At 33.5% G+C, this 13,425-nt stretch overlaps 1 protein-coding gene across 1 annotated transcript; it reads right to left on the bottom strand.

The window, feature by feature from the left end:
• Positions 1-4,842: 4,842 nt before the first annotated feature.
• Positions 4,843-10,418, bottom strand: LOC133322482 (retinal homeobox protein Rx2). Its single transcript, XM_061531474.1, has 3 exons — positions 10,206-10,418; positions 5,451-5,568; positions 4,843-5,390 (listed from the first exon to the last, which is right to left on the bottom strand). Exons 1-3 carry the CDS (start codon positions 10,410-10,412, stop codon positions 4,843-4,845), a joined length of 873 nt encoding a protein of 290 aa, XP_061387458.1. The 5' UTR covers positions 10,413-10,418.
• Positions 10,419-13,425: the final 3,007 nt, after the last annotated feature.

Genomic DNA, 13,425 nt, shown 5'->3' with positions numbered 1-13,425 from the left:
TTTAATTTATTTTTGTGTCTCTTTGGTATAAAAAAAACTTTGTTTGTTGTTTTTCCTAATGTTGCTCCCCCTTTCCTTTCATTTTTGTGTTTATTTTTCTGCATTTCATTCATATACATATATAAATATAAATAATTTATTAATTTTTTGTTTTCTTAAAAATGTAATTTATGCTGCTGGACATTTAAAAATGAAAACACATATACATAGATTTTAATAAAGGAAGAAAAAATGAACATTATTTTGTTTTTGGGCTTTCATATTTAGATTTTAATTTTTTTGAAACAAATAACTTAACAACATTACATTAAAAATAAAAAAAATTAAATTAAAAAATAAAACGAAAACTGTGTGTAATTTTTAAGTAATTTCCATTTTCAAAATGCAAATAGCAAAACGACAAAATAAACCAACAATAAGAACACAAGCATACAAAAAAAATAATAAATGAGATAAAAACAATAACTACACAACAACCAGAAATAATAAAAAATAAAAACAAAATCAACGTTTATTTTGTTAATTCATTCTTTAAAAAAAAAAAAAACAAAATATAAAGTACTAAATAAAAAATTAAAATCCAAAAATAAAGAGAAAAGCAGCATCACTAAGAACAAATGAAGTAACTACAACAAAATTATTCCCTAAACTTCCAAACTGGGAATTGTTGTTGGTTCGTCCTTTTCTTCTAATCGATATCTATTTTTTTTCAATTGTTTTTTTATAGAGCTTGTATTATTTTTCTTTTCATTCCTATTTTTTTAATTTGTTTTTCTTACACAGCGAAAAGAAAAACAAATTCATTTTGGTTTACAGCAAAACACACGAAAAGAAATGTATTAGTAATAAAATATTGGAGAAAATTAAAAAAACAGACAACTAAAAAAAAGAAAAGAATATTTAACATTTTCTTGTAATTATGTACGAAAAATATTTAAATGAAATATAATAAATACAAATACAAAAGAAGTCGAATACAAAAACCATTTGTTGTGGACGTTCGTTGTAAAGGGGGGTTTGTTAATCTTGCTCAGTTTTGAATAGGCTAGAAACAAACAAAGTCTTCGTAAAATATTTTAAAAACTAATAACATCTAGGGAATAAAATGAAATTTTAATCGGCCAATAAAGTTACAAAAAGTCGGATTTTATTTAGAACCACGACCACTAGCACTATTTTTGCCTTGGTCGGTCAAAAATCCAAATATCGTAAAATCAAAATGTGTAAATTCAAATGATTTTGTTTATTTATTTAACATTTTTTACAAAACTCCCCAATTTCCTTCCACAGTAACTTTTCAAAAAAAAAAAAAAAATGTACTCCGAATTGGAATGGTTTGGAATTGTATATCGTCGATCATCTTCCTGACTAGGCCAGGATGCTCTTAGTTAAGTAACATTATGTTGCTTATCCAGAACACATTTCCTGCCGCTATCCCAACAGATCATCGATAGCGAGCTACATGGAATTTGGGCAACAACAGAGGTCTCCGAAGCCACAAAAGGCTACAGATGCTGCATTAAAGTCCTGTACTAAACTACCTTCTTTTATTTTGGAGAATGAGGGGGTTATGTTGTCATGTAGTCAGATGTGTTGAGCTGCAGCGACTACGTCGACTAGGTTGTTAGAATGGATGAGGATGCCCCAGCTCAAATGACATATACAAGCGAGCCAACTGATGGCTCACGCAGAAGGGGAAGGCCACGAATTCGATGGAAAGATCAAGTGGAAGACAACATCTCGGAACATGGTCTTTCAAATTGGATGAGCTGCGTACAATACCGACGCATTTGGAAATATTTTTTTAAGCTTGGCTTATGGAACAAACGTTCTGTCACAAGCCAGCTAAGCTATATAATAACTTTAGGTAATAAGATTTGTCACACAATCAAAATCCAAGTAGAGTAGAGTGTTCAAGTAGAGCCAATTGAAAACACGTTTCTGAAATCTTCAAAATAACAAAATAATTATATGCGGCTATTGCAAAACATGGTGCGATATTGATAATTTTGGTATAATTAAAGCCTATTGAGTTGAGAAATGTGTCCCAAAACAACATCTTGGAACGTGGTCTTTCAAATTAAAGGAAATGCACACTAGACCGACGCGCTTGGAAATCTTTTTTAAGCTCGGCTTTTGGAACAACCGTTCTGTAACAAGCCAGCTAAGTAAGTATGTATACGAAAATATCAAACATCCTGGGAATAATTGCAATGCCTGTGCTGATGTGTGTGTGTTAATAGACGGACAGATATTTTTTTTCGTCTTTACACCACGTCCACTTCCTATTTAGTATAGGAGGTATAGGACCATGTATCATATCTAAACAAGTCTAAAAATCTTTAACCCTTTCAGTGTTTTTTTCGAATATATTCGACGTTTAAAAGTACTCTCTTTCTTTGCGATTTTTCGGTTATACTATATACCGTTACTATTGATGTTTTTGTTTTTGCTGAAAGACAGACAAACCTGGCCGAGGGTTAAAATGAAAATATATATTAAAATTTATATGATTTTGTAAAATTTTATTTTTTTCTTGTTAGCCGTCCGAAGACGAACTGAGATATACATTTTATTCTGAGTATTAATATCTTCGGTAATAATAGAAATATCACGCGACCGTTACAAACTTCAATAAGATTTCCCTACTAACATATACAATTGTGAATGATTACCAACTCTAATGTCATTACCATATTATTTTCTCCCTATTGTGAATGGTTATAAATATTTTAAATGTGAGTAGTCGGAATCAATAGTAATTGGTAGCCGTTACGTACGATAAATATGGCAACTTTGTTTCCATTATTTATAATTTTGAAGTAATTTGTTTTGAAAAAAGTGAAATAAATTGTGAAATTTGGAAAATGGAAAACATAATTTAAAATACGAATATAAGGTAAATATATTAGAAATGTTATATCCGCTCTGCTTAATACCTTCCTTTCGATATTTCAGTGAAATGTCGAACTAAATTATACAAATGTATAATTCTTCGCACAATGTTCGTAAAGGCGTTGCGGATAACGGCGCGATGTTTGATGTTTGTGGTGCAACCGGTAAGTGCGTATTTTCTTATTTTTAAATTTAACACATTTCGGAAACATTTTACACGTGTTGGCATATTCATCTATCCATAATAGAGTAACGCCTCATTTTTGAGGTATTTGGCCCGTTCCCCCATCGAAGTGGCTGTAAGTTGGTCTTCCGTGTTTTTGGAGGCCGATTTTCATATCGAAGTAGGTATCTGTAATTTGACATGGATGGTGAAAAACATTTTCAGTGGAATGTTTCGAAATATGTCCATGTCCGCCATAAAAGCTTTCGGCTTAACTCTAGTTTAGTGAAAATGATCAGATTTAATTAAAAAATATTTAACAGGTAGTTATTTTTCCCCCAATAATGAAAATGTAGTTTTTTTCTTAAGGGACGTGACCGGTTATTTGGCCCGAGTGTTCGGGAACAGGTCCCAGTTATACCCGGTTCTACGGATCCCGGTATAACCACACAACTAGTAGTTGATTCACAAATGTCTCGTCTCGAAGAGATTAACCGATTTCATCTAAACTTTTCACATCGTAATATTTCTTTCAAACATAGTTCAAGTTCGAAGATGGGGTCAAAATTTTGAAAACTTGTTTATCTCATATGAAACGAACGGAATATTCAATTTCATCGAAACTTTGCACATCCTAATACATGTTTAACTTAACTAGATTATGTCCGAAGATGGAAACCGTCCGTCGGTCCACTCCTTCTTGTACCTCCCCCACAAAATGATCAACATTTGGCAGGAAATTTATTTATATAATAACACGAGAACGGACTTCCGACTTCAACCAAACCTTGCAAAACCTAATATTATAACCATGCCTGTATAAAGTTAACAGATGGGACTTATCGGCCCACTTTTTCTAGTACTTCACACACAAAGGGTAGAAATTTTAAAACTTGTGCATCTCATATGAAGCTAACGGAGTATCCATTTCATCGAAACTTTGCACAATATATTATTTTTAGTGTATTTAGATTATGTCCGAAAATGGGACCCGTCGGTCTACTTCATCTGGTAACTCACTCACAATGTCAACATTTTTTAAATTCATTAATTCAGTATCTAACGAATTGAATATCCGATATGATCCAAACCTATACCAAGTCCGAAAGTGGGAACCATCGTTCCAATCTCTTTGGTATCGCCCAATTAAAAATAAAACCTTTGTGTAATTCCGCAGACACTTCATCACTTCTTTCTGAGAGACCAACATAGGCTTGTTTTTTTAAATATTTTTTTAAGTGACCTGCAATCTTGTGGCTTTTTTTTCTGAGTGACCTACAAAAGCATGGATATGTAAAAGGCGTGAATTTTTTAAATATTTTATCTGAGGACCTTCTTTTTAAATATTTTTTTCATGTGACCTTTAAAGAGGTGGATTTTTTAAATAGTTTTTTTTTTAATATTTATTTTAAGGGACCTATAAAGACGTGGATTTTTGCAATCTTGTGGCTTTATTTGGTCTGAGTGACCTACAAAAGCATGGATATGTAAAAGGCGTGAATTTTTTAAATATTTTTTCTGAGGTCCTTTTTAAATATTTTTTTTCAAGTGACCTTCAAAGAGGTGGATTTTTTTTAATATTTATTTTAAGGGACCTATAAAGACGTGGATTTTTTAAAATATTTATTCTCAGGGACCCATAAAAGCGTAGATTTTATTTTTTTCCTATGCCGAGCATTCATTTTCCAATCATTATATTTTTTGGTATTTGTATTATTGTATTGCGTATGTTTGTCTTTATTGTTCCATTTCTTGTTGTGGTATTCACAAAATTATATTTTGTTTCAATGTACCCCATTGCTCGATACCAAATGTGGTTGTTGTAATTGCTGTTGTTGCTGCTGCTGTTGCGGTGTCTGTCCTGTAGGACTTGTCCCCTGCGCTGTTGTACTGCCAATAACAACATTTTGATGTTTATTTGAAAAATCTATACATGATCCGGATGTCAAATCAATTTCTTCCGAATCCGACCCATCTGAACCATCATCCGAATTGTGATCGAGAGCAGCCATTAATCGTGGATCATGTTGCATGTGTGCATGTAGTGCCTGTGTTAAATGTTGATTTTGCAGGTGATGATCTTTGTAAAGTTTAAGTTCGGTATAGGTTTTCTCATTTCCTCCAGTAGCAGCACCACCTGTGTTCGATTTATTTTGCCCACTTTCAGCCGGATGCATCATTGTCATATTATTGTGTTGTGGTGGTGATCCATTACCCATTGACCCATTGTTGGCGTCTTTGGGTATTGAAGTGTTGGAAAGGTTTTCTGGTGCCGCATCCATACCGGGTGGCATGGGACCATTTAGTGAGGCGCCATTTGGTATTGGACCACCTGGAATGATATATTGTTTAGTTTTATATTGCGTAATGTTGGATTGATGTGGTTACACACCGCCTTGCCCCATAACCGGTGGCTGTCCTAAGCTTAGACATCTCATTCGCCAAGCATCTTGTAGTAGCTGTAAACGTGCCTGTTTTCGCCATTTGGCTCGACGATTTTGAAACCATACCTAAAATGGAAATTGAAAAAGGTAATTCTTAGTGAAAGATATAGACAATATATATTTAGACATTTTCGCAGATAATCCAGTTGTTTTTACGAACTCAGCGAGGTATGTTTTTTATAAATTTTGAATTAATCGACCACTATGGCAGACAAAAACAAAACACCACCTTTAGGGTGTTTGCAAGCGAATGACAAATAAATTACATTTTTGAAAAATAAAAGGTTGTGAGAGTAATTGAGAATCCATCCACCCTATACAAAATGAACAAAAAAGAAGTGGCTTCAGATATTCTATTTGGTAGAATTTTTTCTATTACATTTTAGAACAATTGAAATTCGTCAAAAATTGAAATCGAAAATTTATATATGTTTATTTATAAATTTATTAACCAATCTAGGTTAATCAATTTATACAATTTGTGTCAATCTGCTTTATTTTCTGCAAAAAATATACCTTTAGCTACTATGATTACAATAGGTGAGATTAAATTAATTAAACAGAAAACAATTCAAAGTCGGGTAATGTGAACCACAATAAAAAACGGCACCTTTTCATGTGAACTAGTTCGAAACATGGTCATATATTAAAAAAATCTCAGCGAGGAGGAATTCTACCTTCCGAAAGCTCGATATGCGAAATTACAACTGGTTTGGATTGATAATGAAGCTAGCGCCTCCAAAATACTGCGAATAGAGCGGTATCATTAAACGTGTATATTAATAAATATGGGCCCATGTTTATTAGTTTGGGGAAAAAAGAAATCCATTATTTTTTTCGGCAGATGGCTGTACTGATTTCTTGTAAAGTATCGATCAAACAATTGCAGATTTATGCTCGTTGGAATGATGACATTTCGCCGTAAAAAATTATGTTGATGTTTTTTGTTTGGTGCATTAATTTTTTCACATTTTTACACCACAACTCCCAATGTTTGCCCTTCTCAAGGAGATTAACTTGCGGCTAAGAATATCAGTAGTAAAAAACAACATCTGAGACCAGAATAATGACTTCTGACAACCCCCATCGATATTGTAATATTAGGGGTATGCGGACGCTTCGGAAAATTATCTCTTGAAATAGAAATTCATTCCAATCACAATTTCTTGGCATGAACCGAACGATATGTCAATATCATAAGCAATCTATTTGATAATGATTCGAGTATTATTCATGTGCTTGGCAACCAGGACGTGCATTGTTATTTATATATGTGAAATAGGGACATTTTTCGAGTTCGGATTTTCCGTTATCAGGTCAATACTTTTCTTATTTGAAGGTGGTTTACTAATTGGGAATATGTGTGTCCGTCCGTCCATTATAATTTGTAAACACGATACAGGCCACAGTTATGGACCAATCTTCATTTAATTGTTGTAGAGGCATGATAAAGATCTGTCAATATTTAGCGGGTCAAATGGACCCTGACTTTTGTGTGAAAAATGACAAAATTTGTATTCTATAGCGTATATATTTACCCCTGAAGGACATAGACCCGAGAAGTTTATAATATATCCAAGAGGAGTGGTAGGCCTTTAAATTGATACCAATTATATTGTCGTATGTACTCGGATGCGGGAGTTACATTTAAATATGTACAGGTACTTATGTATTCAGATATTCTTTAGTAACCCATTACCACACTGGAGTGCGGAAATATAGCGCTGAATGTTTTGAAATGTTCCATGAGCTTCCAGCTATGATCAAGAACAAGTTCTATAATTTTCGATGATGATCAGATACTAATTTTGGGATGATGTGGACCGAATACTTAAATTTTGTGTGTGTGTTTTTTTTTTTGAGTCGATCTTTAGGCCAGCATTATAAGCTCAACATCACAACACAACCCACGGTGAAGGTGAATATGGATAAGTAATTAGAAGGACTGTACAGAATATTATGTCAGTGTAAGGAAGAGGTGATTTTGACCTCTAATCGGGCAACAGGGTGTAGATATCAGATAGTTGTGTAGGGTATCGTATGGTCTGCCCCGTCCGACTATACTGCTCCGCTCACTGATTTTAATTTTAAATATTACAAAATATTTTCACGTAGTCAATTTTAGTTCGACACCTTGTGAGGGAGGTTCCTAATGTATAATGTGTCCTAAACACATAATACAGAAATCTATCTTTGGACCCAATCCGCTTAAGACAATTTGGAGTAGATTTACAAGTGTCCGTCAATTTGGTGCGTATGATACCTGTTTTTTTTTATAGGTATACATATTTACAAAGGATGATCACAATGGACATAGTCTCCGAGTGGACGGTTGTTACAACAACCGCACATCCCTAACCTAACCATACCTCTTGAAGGGAGTAGCCAATTTCAACCAAACTTACACATCTTAATATTTCATCCATTCAAAAATCAAGTTCTTGTACTTTCCAAAGAAAATGGTCAATATTTTGCTGAATATAAATTTTAAATATCATGGGAAAGAACTGTCCGATTTGAACCCAACTTTGAACAACCGAATATTTAAACCAAGCATGTATAATGTTGGAAGAAGGAACTTATCAGTCCACTTCTTAAAATACCTCTCCTGTAAATCTTATTTGCAGTAGAAATTACCAAAAAAATTATAAATCCCCAATCAATCGAATTTAATGTCAAATTTAATGTATACTTTGCACATCATAATATTATTAGCCAACCTAGATCAAGTCTAAAGAAGGGAGACATCGGTCAATTCTTCTAAACCTCCCGCGAAAAGTGTCAACATTTTAAAAATACATTTTAAATAAAATAAAATTTAAAGCACGATTGAAATTTACTTTGGGACATAGATTATTATAAAATGCTTTGCTCGTTTTATAAACTGAAGTACTATTAAAGGTACATTTTCTAGAAAAATTCATAGAGGGTTTTTGGGCACAAAATCTCTGAATGTACACCTCCTTCAGTAGACGTTTAAAAATCTATTACTTCCGAAAGATATTCTATGGACTGAAGATTTTTAGGCAGATATTTCTCAAAATAAGGAAGTCTTCTATAAACTATATACCTCTAGGAAGATTTATAGAGGATTAAAAGTATTTCCCAAATTACATAGTCAAAAGATAGAAGACTTTGTATCAACAGAAGAGAACCTACATAATTCACCTGGAAAGATTTCCAAAAAAAAAAAAAGAAAAACTTTGCCTCTTGGATCGCCAAGTGAAAAAGTGACAAATAAAAGTGCTAATAAAATGAATAGAAAGAACTTTGCTTAGTTATTAATGAGATCCGTATATCTTTAAAATTTACCTTTTATTCTTAATCAGAATAACATTTTATATCGATTTAGCCATGTCAGTCTGCCTGATTAAGAACGATACAGCTCGCAACATTGAATACAAAACTTTGAAATGTTGCACATACATTTCATCTACTTCTAGGATTTTTGTTATTGGAAATGGGATATATCGGTCCTTTTTAGGGTAGCTCCATGGAACGGTACCCCCAATATATGATATTTTAAAACTTTGGAAAAGTTTTTTAGCCAAATTTGTTGAAATTTTGTATTTTTGGTTTTCCCTGTGTAGAAAATTTTCCTACTACAAATTGTCAATATTGGTCATTTTATTTTGATATATTGGGATTTTCAGTGAGCAAAAAACCTACCAAAAATTATCATCATACCAACCTCCATTATTCAGTGTTTTGTTGACTTTAGGCACATTTTTGATCCGAAGTGGCTTAAATTTTATATTTTGAATTCTCATTGGGCACAAAATATCCATACCATGAATTATTTATATTGGTTTCAGGGTAACCCCATAGAGTGGGGTTACCCTGTAATTTGATACTTTTCATTCTAATGTAGTGTCAAATCTTCTCACTAAAAAATTAATTCCTGTTAGTACCATGTAACGGTACCACTCTATTTTTTTGGAATTTTGAAAGTAACTGCAATTTCACATTGAGGGGTTTTGGAGGCTGACATATATGCAGATAATGAGGTATCGGTTTGTACATAGCCCTCATATAAATGTACCGCCCTATTTTCTGTATTTTCAAGTTTTTATCAGCATTCTCTGGGTTCTTTTAAGGTAGTACATATTTACGCGGACAATTTCTTACGTATGTCTATAATTGGACATACCGCCGTATACAATTCCCGCCCCATTTGCTTTGTTTGAATATAGCATTGTATCTGATTTCATATTATGGGTATACCATTAGCCCTAAGTTTGTCAGATTGATATGAAATTTTGTCGGTATATACATACATATTTCATTTCGACGGGTTTCATGTCCAGGGTCCACCAAAGATGCACGGTCGATCCGATCAACATTTTGGTTTTATTAGAACAATAGCATAGAACCAAATTATTTAGAGTGGTCTAAATGTATATACATATATATATATATATATTGGTTACAATGCGAATCTTAGGACCCAAAATATAAGGTATAATATAGTCGGTCCTTTTCGGCTCTGGTCTTTTCCTTAATAGTTTATGCATGGGTTTTGCTCAATAATACTTCACTCGAAATTCATATACTTCAAAATGTTTGGTAGTTGTAGTAAGTAATTCCCTTTATGTTCCAAATTTCGGATATTACTTCACACTATAGTAATAATTCCAAAAATTCTATTTTTTTATTAATTTATATTTAAAATAATGTTTCTTTCTTTGTTAAAAAAAAATCACCTGAACACGAGCTTCACTTAAACTAATACGCAAAGCGACTTCTTCACGTAAAAATACATCCGGATAGTGGGTCTTTTGAAATAACGCCTCCAATTCTTGTAATTGTTGTGGCGTAAATGTTGTACGATTACGGCGTTGGCGACGACGTCCGAACATATATTCCGTTAAAAGATCACCAGGTAAAGGTGATAGAAATGGTCCAGCCATAGTAAAATACTATATTTAAAATTTTATTATTTTTTCAAAATTTTAAAATAAATATCCGTTAAACGTCCCGATTATTTTGGTTTTTTTGGAAACGTTTCAACTGTTCGCTTTGCCTGACATGTAACACGTAGCACGCTTGCAACGTAACTGTTCATAGGCCATAATATGGTTTGCCTTTTTATTATCATTTTGGTAATATTATCAATGTTGGTGTGATGGCTGACGATGACGACAACGTCGTTTCATTGCAGTCGTATTTTGTATTTGCATATCCTAACATCATCATCATTACCATTGTCGTCGTCGTCCTTTCGGTTTTCTGTTATTGTTCGTTTGACTATTATTCCTTGCTCTGTTGGGCTTTTGCTTCATGTGTATGATTATTAGTTAGTAGTAGTGATATCAGCATCATCATCATGAGCATTGGTTGGTGCTCGCAGTCGCTGCTCAGTAACCGCATTCCGAAATGCACACGAACAATGAACGATTACAAAGCAATTCAGGCCTTTAGAATTTGCGCGCCATATGCAAATTTTTATTCTGTTATCCTCTTGTCTGAGGTGGCTGGCTGGGTTGTTGCTTTCCTGCCATTCAGCCAGCCATTTCGACTGACGGAAGAGTTTATTTTGATGTGGATGGATGGGATGTATGGTTTTTTGGGGTTCACTGTTTTCATACTGCTTGACAGTATTTATATTTTTGTTTTGCTCATTTTATTTTGCCACCCAAGCTTGTTTTGATTGATTCTATTATTTTTGGTTGTGCTTTAATTCTCTTGGTCACGTGTTTTTTGCATTAAAATCTCTTTATTTTTTTGAGGACTTCTCTTTTTGGAACCATTTTGGATTTTTTCTAAATAGAATACAAGTCAGATGTGGAGTACTAAATGGGAGACCTTCGATATGTGGAACAACCATTCAAGAGGTATTTTAAACCCCTATAGGCCGATAACTTCCAGAACCTTTTTTGTAGTTGAATGTGCCAGAGAGATTTCTTTTCTAGGCAATAGACCCCCTTTTTATAGACTTCTAAATGCCGTATATAGCTCTGATCTGGGAAATAGTTCTGAGAGAAGTCCTCTGACATTATTTTTTTAACTCTAAAAAACCTATGAAAATTTAGTAAAAAATATCAAGAAAAAGGTCCAATAAACGTATTTTCTATAAACAGAATACCTCCAGAAGTTGTACCTCCTAACAAACGTTAGTATAGAAATGTAGAAATGTACATTTCAAAACCGTCTGCTTAAATGGAACCTATTTCTCAACCTTAATTCACACTCCAAATTTAGTACATTTTCGTAATTTTCGGACAGTTATAGTTCGAATTTCCAAAAACCCTTTGGTATATATATATATACAATAAAAAAGGGTCCGGAAAGACTTATTTTAAATTAAGGATGTTAAGGTTGTATTTGACAAAAATCGTGTAAAGGGAAAACGTCTCCAAGGTGTCTTTAGAGAGCCCCTAATAGACGAGGAATAGGAATGTCTCTAAAAAGTGCATAATTATATAGGCCAAATATCTCCGAAAGTTTTTTAAGTTGATAGATCATAGTAGCATATGTTGGCCAACACTATTCTTTTCCAGATTTCAAAGCTGATGTTATTAGATTCGTTTATGGAGGTACCAAGGTATATAACAACGTTCACCACCTCGAAGCTATAGTTTTCAAGTTGTTTGGTGTAGAGAGTGTCATTTCTGTTCGCATTTGCATCTCGTATGACATTTTCCAGCAGTATGTTAAAAAATTCACACGACAAACTGTCACCTTGTTTGAATTCTTGTTCGGTATTATATGGCTCCTATAGGTACTTTCCGGCTTTAACTGCTGACCATCTAAAGTTATCCTGCGTAGTCGTATTAATTTAGGAGGAATATACAATAAGAGGTTCATATGTAGACAAAACCCCTTAAGAAGCTGTCTAATACAGGCTTATTGCGTACACAATAAGCATGATAAATCCAGAAAACTTTCTGTACATAATATGAATACCTTCTGAAAAATTTCTAAAAATAGGAATTCAATTAACCTATTGAAGATCGTATGTATACCAAATACTTCCAGAAGCTGTTCAATACACGGTATATAGAGTAGAAGGTGTTCAATAAACATAATACATCTAGGAGAATCTTCAGAATACCCTCATATCTTCTATGGACAGAAGACGATCAGACGGTCATCAGTATTATAATACCTACAAATATGCTATATACTATCCATAAAGTTGACCAAAGGGATGTAATCTACTGATGGTAATCAGAAGGTGATCTATCGATAGGACAAATATCTTCGAAATGTCACATATATGTGTCTAAAGCACCTTCCGAAGATATTAAGTAGAAAAATAAATTTAGGGTCTTCAAAAAGGCTTATCTATAATCCGAATATTTATAAAATATCTACAATCGGCCTTTAGCAGATGTGGTCTCTCATGGACTCCCAAACGAAGTTCTATAGATACATGAAAGCCAGGAGCTTAGTTCACCGTCAAGAACTTATATACCGACAACCTCAGAAGGCTTTCTATACAACCCGAAGATTAAAATTAGGTGCTATCGGAAAAAAGACCTCTACAAGTTGCATACGAACTCTATGCAACCTGAAAAAACCACCAGCTTTTTAGTACAAGGTCTAAAATTACTTCCATAAAAAGAAGGGTTTAAGATTATCTTTGGTATAATCAGAAGATCTATACACATTAAAAAAAGGCTGTCCCCTCGGTCTGCAGACATTCAAAAAGTTTTTCATAGGCGGATCTGTAGAGACAATACCTCTACAATGTCTGTAAGAGCTATTCTATACACAGGGAAAATAGTGCGCCTTAAGGGTTTCTATTGATAGCGCCTTAAACGATTTCTACATTGGATGTTCTTCATTTGTAGCTGAACATATTTTCTGCCGCTAAAAAATCTACTCAGATAATTAAAAATAAACTTGTACATATCCAAAAACCTGAAGGTAAAGGCTTTCTAGATATTCCAGATGTCTTCTGGCAGCATTGTGACACAT

This window comes from Musca vetustissima, unplaced genomic scaffold (genome assembly GCF_032173495.1).
Source record: "Musca vetustissima isolate MV318-11 ecotype Yass unplaced genomic scaffold, APGP_CSIRO_Mvet_v1 utg4863, whole genome shotgun sequence".
In the NCBI taxonomy this organism is placed as follows: domain Eukaryota; kingdom Metazoa; phylum Arthropoda; class Insecta; order Diptera; family Muscidae; genus Musca; species Musca vetustissima.
The sequence above is the reverse complement of the archived record's forward strand: the minus strand, read 5'-3'. Positions and strand labels throughout refer to the sequence as shown.